We start from the raw sequence: 16430 nt of genomic DNA, 5'->3' as shown, positions 1-16430 counted from the left end.
TAAGTTTCTACCTTAAATACTCCACACTTTGATGCCTGATATGTTGAGGCAGTTTGCTCTAAAAAGGGTTAAGCTTTGTGTTTGTCGACAGCATTGCAGCAAAGGGGATGAAGTAAGCTTGAAGGGCAGAAATGATGTACTGCATCTTTAATAGGGTGTGTCCAATCCACTTGCTGCAGTCTCTGCTGCAGTGAGGTTTAAATTGGGCTCTGACTGTCTGTCTTGCTAGCCCTCCTTATTTAATGATAATTGGAGGTAGTGATCATATTCAGACATAGTGCTAGTATGTCTGTTGATCTGAAACCGACAATTAGCCCGTGAAGGATGGGAAACTTTGTACAGCACATATCCCCAGCACAGTCACCCATGGCTTGGCGTAGTCCAAAAAAACTTTTTCACTGATTCTGTGCTTTAGTGAGTTAAAAGGTTCAGCTATATATAAAAGGGAGCAAGCCAGATATTTCAGCACTCCGTAGCATGTTACCCTGTTAGTAACTTCACATAGTCATCAAACATTTTCTGCAGCAGTTGCTGAATGTTGCCGAATCAGTTGGGCACTTAGAAGGAGGAGATTATTAGGCTATTGAATTTCCTTGAGATTTTTAACAGTCCCTTAAACTCATTTTACGTGTAGTCATAAAAGATGCTGGCTTTTAAAAGTACTCAGAAGCAGTTTTTAGAGGATTAAGAGACAGAAGGGATTTTGAAATTGTATGCTCTGCCTTCACAGCTGCAGTGCTAGCTACGATGTGCGGGGCAGTTGTTGATGGTGTATTGGTTTAGTTATACAAAGCTTTCCATAGTCTCCTGAGTGCTTCTTCCCTTTGTATAAAAACATCCATCATCTGTAACAGAAATATCATATTTAAATCTTGTGAATTTTTATATTATGAACTTGGTAGATGGTGTTTCCAGTTATTTTTATGTTAAAAGAGGACACTTTCTCAGCCTACCTTGTAATTTATTACTACTCTATCACAAAGCACTGCTATAAGAAAAGTTGCAGTGTCACTGAATGTACTTGCTGTTCCATGCTCAAATGTCATCCTATTTTAATTGAGGTTTTGATCATGATATGCATCCACGACTTGATCTTTCTTTTAAGAAACTGAAGCAGTGGCAGATATTTTGCTAACCTACGATAATATTTAACCAAGCAAAACTATAATTTAAGATACTGGTTTAATAGTAACTTGCACATTCTTACAGATTCATGCTGCTAGCTCATTTGTATGCATGGGCTCCTGCAGAATATGTGGAATCCAGATAAAACCAATCAGGCTTCCTGCTAATACTAAGGACTGATTGCAACATCAGCCTCTGTAATTATAACACGGCCAACATAATTTCTGCTTGTCTGTGAAGCGTTCACTGTACTTTTGGCACTGGAAGTGAGAGAAGTTGTTCAATTTCCTCTGATGTCGTGAGAATTCTCAATTCTAAATCCTGTGGAGACTTCAGAGAAGATTGCAGCAAACAGTAAGCGGCTAGCATTTCACTTAGAATTATACAGCACGTATATTTTTAAAGAAAGTGCAGAGCCAGACTTCAAAGCTCATTGAGCGATGTTAGAGCAGACCGTTTTAGACGATACTGTGCATCAACTATATGGACAGTGAAAAGCTGCTGATTCATCTGTGTCTTTGCTTCCAGTTATGTGAACTGTAGTGCCACCAAGTGCCAGTCCACAGTAAGAAAGCAGCCCTGCCTGACTAACACAGACAACTTCCAACTGATCTTTTCTGGGAATGCAGTGATCTGCAGCAGGTAGGATCAGAGCTTAAATAGTCTCTGAAACGTAGAAATATCAAGGCTTGAAGTTGGGATTTACAGCATGGATTCTTCCAAAGCCTTAAAACTTATTGCAGCTTAGCTATTAATAACTGATTTAGTCACATTCTCAGCTTTAATTTGTTGACTGAAATGATAGAAAAAATGATTCAACAGTTAATATACCAGACACAGATCCTACAGCACAGCACAGTTCAGACCAAAGTAGTACCAGATGCTTTGTTCATGGTCATGTCCCTTTCCTCACAAGCCAGAGATTCAGCACATTTCTCAGCAGAATTGTGAAGGGGTGGCCTGAAAGCCAATGTGAGGTTGCTGGGCTGGATTTTGCATACAGGGAAAGTGCTGGAAAGGATCTTATTCTGTTGGCTTCTGAAATGCTAGTTCTGTAGGTCACAGAAAAAGAAAAGGAAAGGAGAAGAGATACTAGTATGAAATTGTGGCAGCCTTAAAGCAATAATGAGTGAGACAATACATCATATGAATGCTTTAATCTTATGTAATCTTAGAGAAGCAAGCTTGCCAGAACTGATGTAAATAGAGAGCTGGAACATTTTTAGGTATATACTCTTCTTGATTCTCAAGTGGGCTGTATCTGCCAGTACTCACTGTGCTGGTATTTTTTTTTCTATACCACTCAAGGTGATTCAGGCTTGTCCTGCATTCCTTCTGCTGTGTTATGAGAAGGTAATAATGCCTGGGTTTTAGAATTCAGGTGATATAAACTCTTGCTGTTCTCTTCCCATCGGTAGAGCTTTACTGAATTGCACCATCTCTGCCAGGGTATTATCAAGAGTTGGGTCCTTGATTTCTTATGAACAAAATTTGGAAGATTTTATACTGACTAATTATACTGTACTACTACAGCAGTCCTGTTAATAAGATTGGAATACTTGTATAAGAAATTAAACCTACCTTAGTAGATAGCCTTGAGTCTTTTGCAGGAGATCCCTCTCAGAATGGGAACTCTAGCCCAGTGGAGAATTGTTCCCTGCAGTGTATTTTCTAATCACTATTTGCATATGAATCCAAGTGACAGTTCCTAAGTAGGCAAAAACTGGAAGTAGCCAAGTAATAGACAAGGCTCTATGAATTTTCCTTTTCTGTCTTAGAAGAAGGAATGCAATGTCTCTTAGCCCAGGTAAGACGATTGTGCGTCTCACCAGTCTGTTCCCTGCAGTGCTGAAACAAAAGTTTCCGTGTTCATAGGACTGGGGGTGGCTTCATCAAATTGCACATCAAGTCTACTTCTGCCTTCCCTCCCATAAAACAATACATTGAACTGCTACCTATGAATCAGTCACCCCATCTGCTACCCACTGAAGCCAGAGAGAGCTGAATCACCAAATTGAAGAGAGTCAGAGCTGGTCCCTTAATTGGTGGTTTTATATCTTAAGATGTGAGAAACATTCAAAGGCCTGAGCGGCGTCAGCTTGTCATCGAAGGCAATAGAATGGTGCAGATTGACAGCAGCTGAGATCCAGCATTCTCATTTGTTTTCTCATGCAGACATCAGATTAGTAATTGCAGATTACACACGAGCACACATTAGAAATGCACATATTTTTTTCTTAGGACAAAAGGCTCCATCCTTTTTGTGCAGTTTTTTAGGTTTTTTCCATTTCTGAAGTAGTGTACATGTGTCTTTCTGTCTCAAGACTGAACTAATGTTCTAGGCTAAAGGCTCTCATCTCTCTGTTGCTGTTAGTGCATTGGCTTACAAAAGAATGTGTGCCTGATTCTGGAATCCACAGTGCTTAATCCCCCACCCTGAAGGCTGGTGTTGGATCAAACGCTTTGTCTTAGTCTGTTTAGTCTTTGATGACAGTAAAGCAATAATATAATCAAGTCTTCCTGCCTTTCTTGTGGTGCAGTTTTGATGAACAAATTAGTTAATGTTTTAGAGTGCTGTTAGAGATTTATTTGGGCTGAATTACTTGGGTAGGGTATTGACAATCTGTTCCTCTTGGATGTCTATACTAAACTCACTAATAAAAATCCAGACGAATAGGAAGACAGAGGGAAGCTTTCTCTTACTTACTAGAGAGAATTACCAGTTGCCAGCAAGTAATTTTATTTTCTTTTGCTTGGTTGATTAATTCTGCTGTGCTCAGGCAGTGCCTATATTTCTAAATGCCTGGCAACAGTGGTCTGACATCAGTCCAGGCATGCTCCTGAGCCACAGAAACACATGTTCTCCTTGTGAGTGAGCTACATTATGCTATTGCAGGGTTAGCCTGTGTCTTAGCTTTGCTGGCTGTGTAGGGAAGTGAAAACATGATGCTTGGCCTGGCTGGAGAGGGGGGTTATAAACAGTGATAGCGGTGGGTGCGTGGTATGTGGTGAGGGCATGGATCTGAGCACAGCAATAGCTGTTTCCCTACAGGAGCAAGTGACTGCTCGTCATCTGATGACAGAAACTGAAATACTGCGCGCAAACTCTTCAGCTGTGCAAACTGCAACTTTTTCATGGATTTGTGTGGAGCTGTTTTCATTTACTGCTGCCGAGCAACCAGCCCATTGGTTCCAAATTCCACATACTCTGCTGTAGCCTTGCCATGAAATGGTCCAGGGCTGTTCCCATTCTGCAGCGGAGAGGTTGGAGTACTCCCTGCTGAGTCTGGGCTAGCCCGGTTGTTTTCCATGCTGATCTCTTAGTGGCATCTAGCGTTAACACATGTAATAGCGTCTTCTCACAAGAGCTTGGGACTGCAGTAACCTTGAGGACTTCCCCTGAGATAAAGCATTTGTAGATCTCTCTTTATGGAGAATATCCACTCCCACATGAGAGCTGTAGGCTTAGACCTTTTAACAGAAACCGTTTCGAATACGCTCCTTCTCCCTACATCCCAGTGCTTGCCTTTGATTTTGGTATTTAGTGACTCTGTTCTTAAACTTTGATATATTTGTCATTAATTCTCACTCTTAGGGTTTTAGGATCTCCACAGCCCTCAGTGCTAATCTCCGTTTCCCCATAGCAGAGATTTTTCCCTCCCAGTACAGTTGTAAAAGTTTTGCTTTTCTGGAGAGATGAAACAATCCGATGGATTCTGTGTTAGAACAAACCTCATGCTGTAGGAGCATCAAGGCAACAAAGAGGGTGTCTGTGAGTGTTACTGGCGGAAAGTCTGTGTTCAGGCACTGTGCCCCTTTTGTGAGGTTTGTGTGGGAGAGGGAGAGGATGAAGGCAGTGCATGGAACAGCTATGAGAAGCAGGGTGTAAGTGAGAAGATATCCTAAGGGTTAATGCAAGAGTCTTCGAACCCCTGGACTAAACTGCTCATAGGTGATCATTATTGCCTGTTCCATGGCATTCCTGCAAGCAGTGAGGACCAACCCTACTTTGCCTTTTTAACCTCTTTTTTGCTCCCCTTTATAAAAGAAAAAAGCTCTCCAGTCAGTATATTATATCATGTGACTGATGCACTGCACAGAGCCAACGAAAGTCTACATATGCGAGAGAGGTGCAAAATTCTGAATGTCAGCTAAACTTCTAGGATGGAGGGAAATGAGAAAGTTGAAGGAAAAAAATTACAAAGATTAAACTTGTAAAAAAGAGTCTATATTAGATGAGTGGAGAAATTCTTAGGTCTATGAATGTATCATTCATGTGCTCATTTATTCCTATGCAAATGGAACTGAGTCATAAGAAGCATACCGTCTTTATTTTCTTCATTCTAAAGTGTGCATCATGTAATAAAACTTTGTGCTTGTTCAGAGCATTTCCTCTAAAGATCTCTAAGCTGCTTATACAAAAAATCAAGTCCTGTAAGTAAATATAGGGGGTTTGTCTATATTAAGGATACAAAGAGTATGCTGTATCCAGAACCCTTAAGCTGTAGATGAGTACTTCTGAAAGAGTTGCCTATAACCATTAATTGTTCGCAACAAAACAAAGCACATCCACATCTTTATAACTTAGGTCCATACTAAATGGAGATTAGTGTGAGCCACAAAATATTTATCTGGGTATTAGATTGGGTGATTTCTTGGGTGCGTTTACTGTTTGTGATTAGGGCTAGAAACTGTAGCATTTAGTTTCAGCTTGAACTCATCAGTACTGAGATCTTGATTTGTTTTTTTCTTTTTATCAGCATTGATTTATTATTTGAGAAATAATTACACATGACAGTAGAGAAAAGCAGGCATTAGACTCCTGCGAGATCATAGTCAGATCCTTCCACTGTTGCTTCTTGCTGTCCATCTGAATGTACATCTCCCCATCACCAGCCAAATGTCTGTGACCTTTTTGGTAAGGAAGCATGCATCTGAACTCCTTAGGAAAAAACACTCTACTCCTGCATGTAACAGGGCTCCAACTTAAATAGGCATTTTTAGCTCTCTGGTATCCTGACTGCCAAAATCAGAGGCTTGATTTTGTAGTGATGCTTTTCATATAGACTTACCAGGAGCAGAGGAAGAAAGAGTACTGCTTTTAAAAAAGGAATTATTGATTGCAGTCTGGTGAAGACAACTCCTAAGAATTATTGGAAGCTCATTTCCAGCCTTGGAAATTTTGATTAATTCTGACCACACTATGCCTTGCTGAGGACGCTTTCGGGAACAAGCTCTTCAGACATTAAAGATGTAAGAGATACATTAAATATAAAATAGTCGATATTCATGATTCAGCGGTGATGGATAGATACCACAGGCACTGCAAGAGGGCCTCTACTAATATGCACTTTGGAATTAGCCGGTGATTTTTAATGAAAATGCCTGCCAGCACTTCCTCCTTTTAATCTTTCACATGATCTCGAAAAGGAGGGAGGAGCAGAATTACAGGCACAAAAGTAAAACGTAAATTCAGAGTTTGCAAGTTTCTTGGTACCTGTTGTTTTAGTGCAGTTGTGCCATAGTGGCTCCAGTTGAGGGTTCTGGGCCTACATGATAGCAGAGAAGCAGGAATAAGAAAGAGATAAGAAAAACTGATTCATACTGGTATAAATAAGCAGAGTTTGTGTCTAAGATACTAAACTACTGGGTAGAGCAAAACTTATCCTTCCTTGATTAACACTACCTGCAGTTCCTGCTGTTACACCAAGAATTTTACTGAAATCTTCATTTTACTGAAGTTAGTCTGAGCGTTACTACTGACTTCATCTCTCAGCTCCTCAAGTGGTGGCAAAACACCTTTCTCTGTTTTTAGTGCTAAAACAAACTTTCATCACAGCTTTCTTTGCTGTTCCATGTGTTGTAAATATAGAATAATTATGTATTCAGTAACCTTTTCCTTTATCCTTTAGTCTTTTGCAATGAAATGTCTCTTATGGGTAGGTGAAGAATGCCACAATAGCAGCAATAACAAAGTTTATTCTTCTATCAGGAAATTAACTGTGCTCTGTTGTATCTCAATGATTATAAAACCGGTTTAATTTTCCATAGTAAATGGGAACAATATAACATAATAAACCCCGCAGTAAGTTGGCATTGAAATTAAGTATTTTATCAGCAATACATTTCTACAAAACATTTATCTCCACAATAATTATTCAGTCAGATAGAACAAGGGGGCCCAGGCGTATTCACGGAGTGAATGGTATCGTAAAACAGGTATTGCCCTGGGGACACTTTTTTTGGTGTTCCAAATCTAGCAGAATTCTATGCTTCCTTTTCACAGTTCCAAACTACTCATGGAGCTGCTATATGCAATTGCTCACGTAGAAAATAATTAGAAAGTGTGTGAATGTGGTTTTTTTTATATAGTTAGAAACAAGGGGCTAAAAACATAAGCCTATGACCATTTAGTTCTATAGAAATCAACAAGTAGATGAAAGAAAAGCCATCAGTACTATGGCTTTTTCATGGACAAATACCAGCTTGAGAGAGAGGAGTTTAAATCAACCCACCAGTTGTAAAAGTGATCTCTCTTGAATTTATAGATAGAGTTCTTCCTCCAGCATCAAATGCTCTTTAATAAAATAACAAAAGAATAAAATACAATTATTAAAACATAGGGTGGGAATTTGGAATCCCTGGGTTATGTCCCAGGCTCTGAAAATTTCCTTAACACAAAGACTGGAAAAAGTGAGATTTTGCTTTTCCCTTCACAGTAATTAGCCATGGAATATAGTTTTAAATGGCAATACCACATCGGCTGTTCTTCCTCTTTAAGTTTGAGTGTCCATTAGAAAACAGTGAAATCAGTTCCTTTAAGCCAATTTTCGGTATTTTCCTGAGCCTGTTCTTTAAGCTGACTTACTGTGAGGGATGCAAAGGAAATCACAGACCAGTATTTTGGAGGGAAGAGTTACTTGCTGCTTTCTTTTCACCATTCTTAATTTGTAAAGCTCAAGTCAGTAGCTGAGGGAGTTTTAAATAACCCAGAGTTTAACTAGATACAAGATTCGGACACATACAGAGATTTCCTTCTCTGATGATATAATGAGGATTGATACTGGTCATTTCTTGTCGAAGTTTCTGGTCTGTTTTAGTCACCTATGAAAAAGATCATGTGCCTGTCCCTCTGGCAACAGATCAGAACCCCAGTTAATGTAAATCATTGTAGAAACACTGACATTGGTAGAGAACTGCTCCTTTACAGCAGCTGACAATGTGTATTCTGCTGTTTATGTAACTCTGCTGACTTTGCTGGCATAATTTTATGGCAGGCTTCATTTGGGTAGCTCATACCTCATCAGATCAGTTGTTGACAGGACAAGGTAACAGAGATCTGTATCTTACTTCACAGATTTTGTAATAAAAGCTTGAAGTACTAAAGGTCTATTTCTGTCAAGCTTTCTCTTTCTGTTATTCCTTAGAAGTAGTCACAAATTCCAGTCCAGCACTTTAGATTATGAGATTTTACCCAAGGCCACTGACTTGCAAAACCTTTCATCAGACATGCAGCAGCCTTTCAGACAAAGGGAATTGCCACATAACTTCTACCTGTGCCTTCTGCTGACCTCTTTAAAAGACGATCAAAAGCAAGATAAAATAATTTCATATCCAGCTGTTGGGAAAGATCTTGGCATCGTGACTTGAAGTATATCAGTCAGGTGATCTCCAACTGAAATCAACGTCACAACCCTTTGACATTACTGAGATCAACATTTGGTGCATGAAATGTAAAAAGCAAGCAAAACAATTTCTTTCAAATCAGAAATCAGCTGTGCTGATTTACATCGATTGAGGATCATGACCACTGAATGAGTTACTAACATGAATAATAAAGTCTGGTTTCCAGCAGTAATTCATTCATTAGCTCAAGAGCTGAATTTGCTGCCCGCCTGTGAGGCTCTTTCTCAGTGCATGTGGCAGCAATAAATGGACTCAAGTGAATTATACATGGTTAAGACAGTTAAAAGCAATTTTACAAGTGAGGTCTCTGAATGCTCTGCCACTTGAGGTATTGTTTCCCATTGTGTTTCGTTTCAGGAATATTGGATTTGGGGCTTAACAGTACCTACAGGAGTAAGGTTTTGGCCTTCTCGCGTTGAGCTGGTGCAGATAAGTAAATGCAGGCATACATCATGCTGGCATTTGCAGCATTGAACATACTCTTAAAGTGGTGCAGATGTGGTGTTACACCTTACATGTTCTAATGAAGCAAATACCCTACCGAGCTTTGCAGCTAATGCAAATGTTGATTGTATGATTGATGCTTTGATTTGCATGGATAGAATTCATGCCTGAACAAAGGGAGAGATCACCATCTGGATAAAATGCAGACTAGATGGGAAGATTCTTCTGTCTTTCCTTAAAAAGAAACAGATGGAGGTGGGGTAGAGAAGCTAAGCTTTGAAATTTTAATAAACTCAGACATAAAAATAAAAAGCTATTAAAATGGAAACACCAACTGATTTTTCAGAACCTGTTCATCCGACTTAAGGAAACATCAAGGCAGAAATTTTCAAAGCTGCCTAAGGGTTGTTCCAGTCCCCGTTCCTGTTTAAGTGAAAAGGAGTCAGGTTTCAGCAGTCATATGGCTTTGGAAATATTTGCACAAAATCATGAAACAAAGATGATTGCATTTCATCTAGAATTTTCCTTGAGAAAAAGTGATAAAGCTGTCTAACAAACTAATACCCTACTCAGCACTGTACTACCCCAACTCAACAGTGGCAGAGTTGTATTGGAAGCAATAGCTCTGCGCCTGCAGACATGTCCCGTGTTAGAGCTACTAGTCGTGCTGCTGCTGAGGGGAGCAAAGTGCTCTTAACCGCTCCAAGAAATCTGTTCCTGCCCATTATCTGAGTGCAGACCCTGAAGCTATTAAAACTGGGAGATTCCAAACATTGCTGAACCCAACTGAGTAAGCCATGTGAAGACAGCACCTATGGATTTGAGCTGATAAGCCTTTGTGGCACAGTGCTGGGGACATGCGATGCCAGGTCTTTATTAACCCAGACATACACTAGCAACTCTAAGCCTGAGTGGCTTTCTGAGAAACTTGCTGTTCCTACATGAATTTCAACAAGAATTAGTTTTTTAAATTCCTTCTAGGCACCTTTCGGCATCATTAAGCATCTCCATATTTTTACGAATCTGTTCCCAAGACGTACATCAGTTTTGGACAGGAAATCTCTTGTCCAAATCATGTAATTGCTTTTGGTATTTTTAGACAAAAGCAACAAATTTTACCTAGAATTTTCTCCATTGCTTGTCTTCTCAGAAACATTGTTTACCGGCAGTTCTGCTTGTTTGTCAGCCTAGAATACTATGCGGGAGAAGGGTGAGTTATCACATGCAGTTAGCGTCCCAGGGCATTTGCTACTCTAGTCAGAGAAATACTGTATGCCCTGTTTAAGAAGCAATTTATACTGTGTATAAATAAAACAAGGGAACAGTGAACACCTGTTTATGTTAGACCTTGGGTCAACGAGGTGGGCACAGAGCTGCTACATATTTCTTCCATCTTCCTGCAGTGAATGAAGGAAATAATTTCTTCACTGGAGCATACTGAAATGCATTTTTAGAAGAGGGATCTTGCAATAAGGTATGAGCTGTTCTCAGTCACACAGTCCTTTGCTTACTCTTTAGTTGTGAATAGGAGAAAGTACTTCTGTACAAGTTTGCCACAGCTTAGCTCCATGTGGTAATCAAAAGGTGGGTTGTAGTAGCTGTAAACCTCAGTTTAATTAATGAATGTTTGCCCTTTCTTACATCTGTGCTGGTAAAGACCAATCCAGAAAAAAAGAGTGCCCGTGAAACTGGTGACAGGTAGACAATGGATTTTTTTTAAAAAAATGCTTAGAAATATCCCTGTTACGTTGAGAAAACAACAGAATGAACTGACAATAGGGTAACACAAACTAAGTAACAAAATAGCATTATCATACAAGTGTTTGCCTTATTTGAGTAACAAAATGTGCAGTGAAATATTCAGCTATATGTGTATCTGGGCTGTGAGATAATCAGATAATATGTTAAATATTGTTCCATGATAAAACATGTACAGGCAGATGGATAAAACCACTGTTTTCTTCTGTTTGTGGTGTTTGTATATATTTACATATTTAATTGCTGATATAGCTTACTCTGCTGCTTGTTATTTATGGTGATCGGAAAATAAGGGTCCAATTCTGAACCAGATCTGATCATTTATCAGCTAGAGGGACTGACTTATTAAATTAATGAACAGATGGCTTTAGTTGTAGTAGCAGCTTTTTAGTTGGTGTACTAAAACTACTTACTGTTTTGCTGAACAGCATGGTTTTATCATTTTATGTTTTTTTCCACAGTTCCCATATCCTTTCTGTTGCTTTGAATTGTAAACCGTTTGAGTCAAGTGCCATCTTTTCTGTTTGTGTATGCACAGAACCTAGCTAGATAGGATCCAGACTGGTGACTGGAAGAGTTCTTAAGTATTATCACAGGAAAAATCTTGTTTTCTTCCCTTTTGCCCTCATTCAATGAAGGTCGGTGTCCTCTTTCGGTATTGTAGTTCTTATTTAGAACACAGGAGGGCACTAGAATTACGTTTCTTAAACTCCAGTTATGTCACAAAAAAGGAGCTGCCGTTAGCACTTCAGATATGTTTCTAAGGCACGGGGTTCTTTCTGATGACTCTGCTGACTTCATGTTTTGAAATACGAAGTTTAGATAAAGGTTTTACTTCAGCAGTCTGATAATTTGCAAATATGCCATTTTTTCAACTATGAAGTAAAAGACCCAGAAATAATATGACTTTCTTAGGGCACTAAAAATGTGAATGAACCTTAGTCACTCAGATTCTCTCCAGCTCTGATCTGTAACATGATCTTAGTGTCCTGGGTTTGATGTGGTGTAAACAGAGTTAATCTCTGATGTAGCCTCAATTCGAATTTAACTATCCGGCTCCTGTTTGGGGCAGACAAGAACATGGTCCAGACTGTGCGCCATTAATGGTCCTGGTTAAGGAACATGAGCATTCAAAGAAAGAAAGAGAGAAGGAAAAAATTTTATTTGGTAATATTATAAAGTTAACTAAAAGGCTTTCTGAAATAAAACCTACTTTCAGTGATAGCTGAGATTGCTTCCTTTGTGTGCCCCTGATATTTGCAAATAATTATATTTAATGAATCATTCACCAACTTTCCCTACTTCAGTAATAAAACCAACTACTCTAGTTACTACTTGTCTATCTTTCATGCTTTGCTCTGTTTTTCATTTGTTGCCAAGAATTTCTTTACCTCGGTTGGAAAATACTGGCACGGCTCAGCCAGCTTAACTACAAAATCAAGAATCTTACAGCAAAATCAAGGTTCTAGGCAGTCAGTTGGACTCTTGAGTAGACAGCCTGTAGCCAAAGGCCTTGGCAGCCAGAATACAGGTGGTCTTTCAAACACTCATTTGAGTGTCTTCATGAATACTTTTCTTCTTTAATAAGCTGGCCTCAGATCTAAGCACGTTCCACACTCCCTCTCTTGTCATCTACAAGGTACTAGTCATCAAGCTGTTTCTCTTTTTGTTTGGGATGTTGCTGCAGAAAGCCATGGCTAAGCATAAGTGAAGTAGAAAGAAAGAAAACTATCTTTACCAGAAAAGAAACAGATGTTTTTCTCTTTCTGAGGAGGGTTGTTTTAACTAACTTTGGATGTTAGCACACACATAGCACCTTGAATTGCAGCAAGGAATGTTTAGCTTGAAGCACTGAAACTTTTACAAGGCTAACACTTCGGGCATTGCTAAAGCAGCCCTCCAGGGGCAGATGGAGTGTTGCCTGGACAGAAGGGAATGCAGTGTGATGCAAAAAAAGCAGTCTCTTCTGCATCCCTTGTTCTGCCATACACTGCAAAATGGCCACAGAAAAGCCATATCCCACTTGTAGCAGGGAGAATTTTGGAATCCAGGCGGTCCAAGATCAAAGCCAACAGGCCTAGGACAACCCTCAGCCTGTTTAGTGGTCTTGGTAGCCTAATTACATTGCTCTTTGCGTTAAGGTCTCAAAGCACTTTGCTGTATTAAGCTTCCATACAAAGCGTCTGAGTGAATCTTCCAGAGTAAAAGGATTTGCAAAATATCAAAGTATTTGCTTTTCATACGAGCTTGGATGCCCCCATCCTGAGGTGAGGGGACTGGCTCCAGGCAGTGCCCTGTACTCACTGTGAGCCATCAGCTCTCTGCAAAAATACTGCAAGGACTACGTTCAGCGGCACTCCTAAATCTTTAGCTAGAGGAACTGTAGGGGTTTGTGCATAAGAACAGTGACTTCAGATATGTGCCAGTACAACATCTGATCGTGGTTGGCTGGGTCGAATTAAGGTTTTATAAATAACAAATTAGTTAACCAGTTCCAGCTTGCAAAACTTTTCTTTTTTTCTTATAGCCTGTTCTACCTATTGACATGCTCTGTGTTGAAGCTTCGGGTGCCGTTCAGGTGTTGAAAGAGCCCATGTCCGTGTTTAAGGCCTAAGCCGCAGTGTTCTGACGTTCAGTGGTTCAGATGTACGCGTCTGAATATACGGGGGAGCATCTCAGTCGTGTCAGGAGCAGCCCTTGGGAGAGGATCAGCACATCATTTTAGACAAGGGTTTGGCTGTCTAGTGGAAACTGGGTGTAACGTTACTGTGCATCACAGCTAGATGAGTAATGCACCGTGTGTAACAAATTCATGGCCACACATTCTTGACGGATGACAGATCAGCATGTATTGTTAAAAAAGCAGTATATTGTACAATGATACTGTGCCTAATAGTGATAGCAAGTGTCCTTGTGTTTAAAATTCTGGCTTGCAAAGAACAAGTTTATTTGTTTGAGCAAATTACCAGTAATTAATTCGTATTTATATTACTCTGCCACTTAGAGGTGCCAGTGATGATCAGGGCAAACTAAACTCAGTAGAAACACAGGTGGGAGAGTCTGTAGTGTGGAAAGCTGTTGTGAGCAGGCAAGAGGGATGTAGGCTGGGAGTGATTAAGTGATCTGCCCAGGGCACCACAGCAGCTGAGCGAAGAGCTGGTGCTTCTCACTTGTAATGCAAAATAGTGAAACAGATTATCTTCCCGGATTTTCATGCTTTAGTGCAATTAAACAGGTGGTTAGGTTTTAAAATGTTCCGAATGACCACAGTTCTCATTGCCATCCACAGGAGGTGGGCATACAGCAAAGATCAGGCACTAATAAAAATCAGATCTAGTTACTTATGGCCCCAGAGAGTTTGAGAACCTGGTTCTCCCCAGTTTGGACCGAACACTTCATAAAGAATCTGCCACTGTGATTTGCAACGGTGCTGCTTAATGAGGGCTGTAATTCGTAGGTGTTGCTGGAGATGCCTCTCCCAGCCAATTTGCCGCACGACAGCCAGCGTAACTGCAGACGCCAGCCGGTCTGGTTCGGGTCAGAACCCCGACCTGCCCTGCAGGATCCAGGTACGTACACGGCTTGTGCCTCTGCATCACCAAGCTGAAATACTTTATCAGGTCCCAGTTCACAGCGCTGGAGTCAAGTGGAGCTTTACGTCATCGAGTGCCCCATTGCTCTTACAAACAAGAACATTGCGTCTTTTGCAAAGTGCAGTCCTGTGACCATTTTTACGGATGCTTGGAGTACTTTTTAAATAGCCCTTTTGTTTTCTTAGTCATTAACGAACCGCTTCTTTAAAATCTGCATTTATGCTAACAGTGGGAAGATGCCGGCACGCTTATGCACCAGTCTCTTAGGTGGCAGTAACGGGAGCCACGAACGGCAGCTGCCCCCCTCCCCGTCAGTCCTTGCCTGTGCTTCCCCCCGAGGCCCATCAGCACCTTGCGGCAGCCCCGGCGGGGCAGGGCCCTTCCCCGGGGCGGGCCGGAGCAGGTGATCCCCGCCGGGGCGGGGAGAGCCGCCTCCCTCCCTCCCTCCCTCCGCCCGCCCCTCCCTCTCCTCCGCTCGGCGCGGCGCGGCGGGGGAGGCAGGAAAGTTCCTCGGCCGCTGGGAAGTTTCGTAGCATGGCGGAGCGGCCCGGGGCGCCGGGCCCCCGGCAGCGCGGCGGGGCGGCGGGGGGGGAGCGGCCGCGCTGAGCCGCGCCGCGCCGAGCCGCGGGGATGGCCCGCTGGATCCCCACCAAGCGGGAGAAGTACGGGGTCGGTGAGTGCCAGCCCGGACCCCCCTGCGCCCCTCCCCGCCCGCCCGGCCTCCCCTCCCGCTCCCCCCGCGCCGCCGCTGCCCGGCCCCCGCGTTCCCTGCACCGCACGTTCCTTCGCTTCCCCCGGCGAGAGGCACGCCTGCTCTGCTGCCCACCCTGGAGTCGGTTCTTCTCCGCACGCTTGCTTCATTCTTGTCTTTTTTTCAGTTCGTGCTCTCCTCCGCTTTCAGGTTTCAGCAGCGCGTGTTCACTCTTTGAACCCTTAGGGACGGAGGCAGTGGTGTGTGTCCCGTTCACACCCTTGGGAGCTCTGGCTTTCTGGAATCCTGCAAGGTCGGGGCTGACCTTTGTAATTTTGCATCTCCAGCGTATTTTACAGTGAAGAGCACTCTTAATATAGCAGCAAAAATGAAGATGTGGATAGAAAAAGTGATGACAGGATAAGATGGTTGTAATGAGTGAGTTCGGGACGGTGGGTGACATCTTCACAGGGGCTGGAAATCTTGACATAAGGCGAGGAATGGTGGAAGCTTGACTGGCTGCCCTGTGCTTTATGTTTAAAAGGAGATTGTTGAATGTTGTCTGGCTTTTCTCTAGGAGGAACATAACCAGGGGTGTTGCTGGTAATAAGTTCTCCTTTTCTTGAGAGTTTGACAAGTTGAAAACCACAAAATTCTGAGGTTGCTTGTGAGAACTGGGCAGAGAACAATAGGCAGGAAACCGCTAATGACACAAACAACTTCTGATAGTTTATTTTAATGAAGAGTGATCTTCTGTGCCCCTTGTGTTACACAGTGGACTTCTTGATGTGAGAAAAATTTTTAATTTCATGCTTGCAGAGTGTTAATTGCCCGAACTCCCATGAGGTTGTTCATTCAAGTTCAGTCCAGGAGTTTAAAGGTGAAGAACCTCATCCTGCACAATTTTTCACAGAGTGAATTTGAAATAAGTTACCCACTTGATTTGAAAGAGAGGCAGCCCACTTCTTGCGGGACTGTGCCTTAAGCTTCGGAGATATTATATACAGCACAGCCTTATCTAGTTTCTGCTCTGGTAACCGGGAGGGTGTGGAGTATTGTATGCCCTGAACTTTGTTTCTTTCTATATAGGTAACAGCCCAGGCTATTTATGTATGGGAGCCCGTATGTATGAC

The 16430-nt window shown here is 41.7% G+C and overlaps 1 protein-coding gene across 1 annotated transcript in view; it reads left to right on the top strand.

Moving 5' to 3' along the window:
* The first annotated feature begins 15198 nt into the window (after window positions 1-15198).
* DOCK5 (dedicator of cytokinesis 5) overlaps window positions 15199-16430 on the top strand; it is an 85719-nt gene continuing 84487 nt past the window's right edge. Inside the window, exon 1 of the mRNA XM_075444577.1 lies at window positions 15199-15279. Within this exon, the coding sequence (XP_075300692.1) occupies window positions 15237-15279 (43 nt within the window). The 5' untranslated portion in view covers window positions 15199-15236. The remainder of the gene's footprint in view (window positions 15280-16430) is intronic.

This window comes from Opisthocomus hoazin, chromosome 28 (genome assembly GCF_030867145.1).
Source record: "Opisthocomus hoazin isolate bOpiHoa1 chromosome 28, bOpiHoa1.hap1, whole genome shotgun sequence".
NCBI lineage: Eukaryota > Metazoa > Chordata > Aves > Opisthocomiformes > Opisthocomidae > Opisthocomus > Opisthocomus hoazin.
This window is presented reverse-complemented; position numbering and strand designations above follow the sequence as displayed.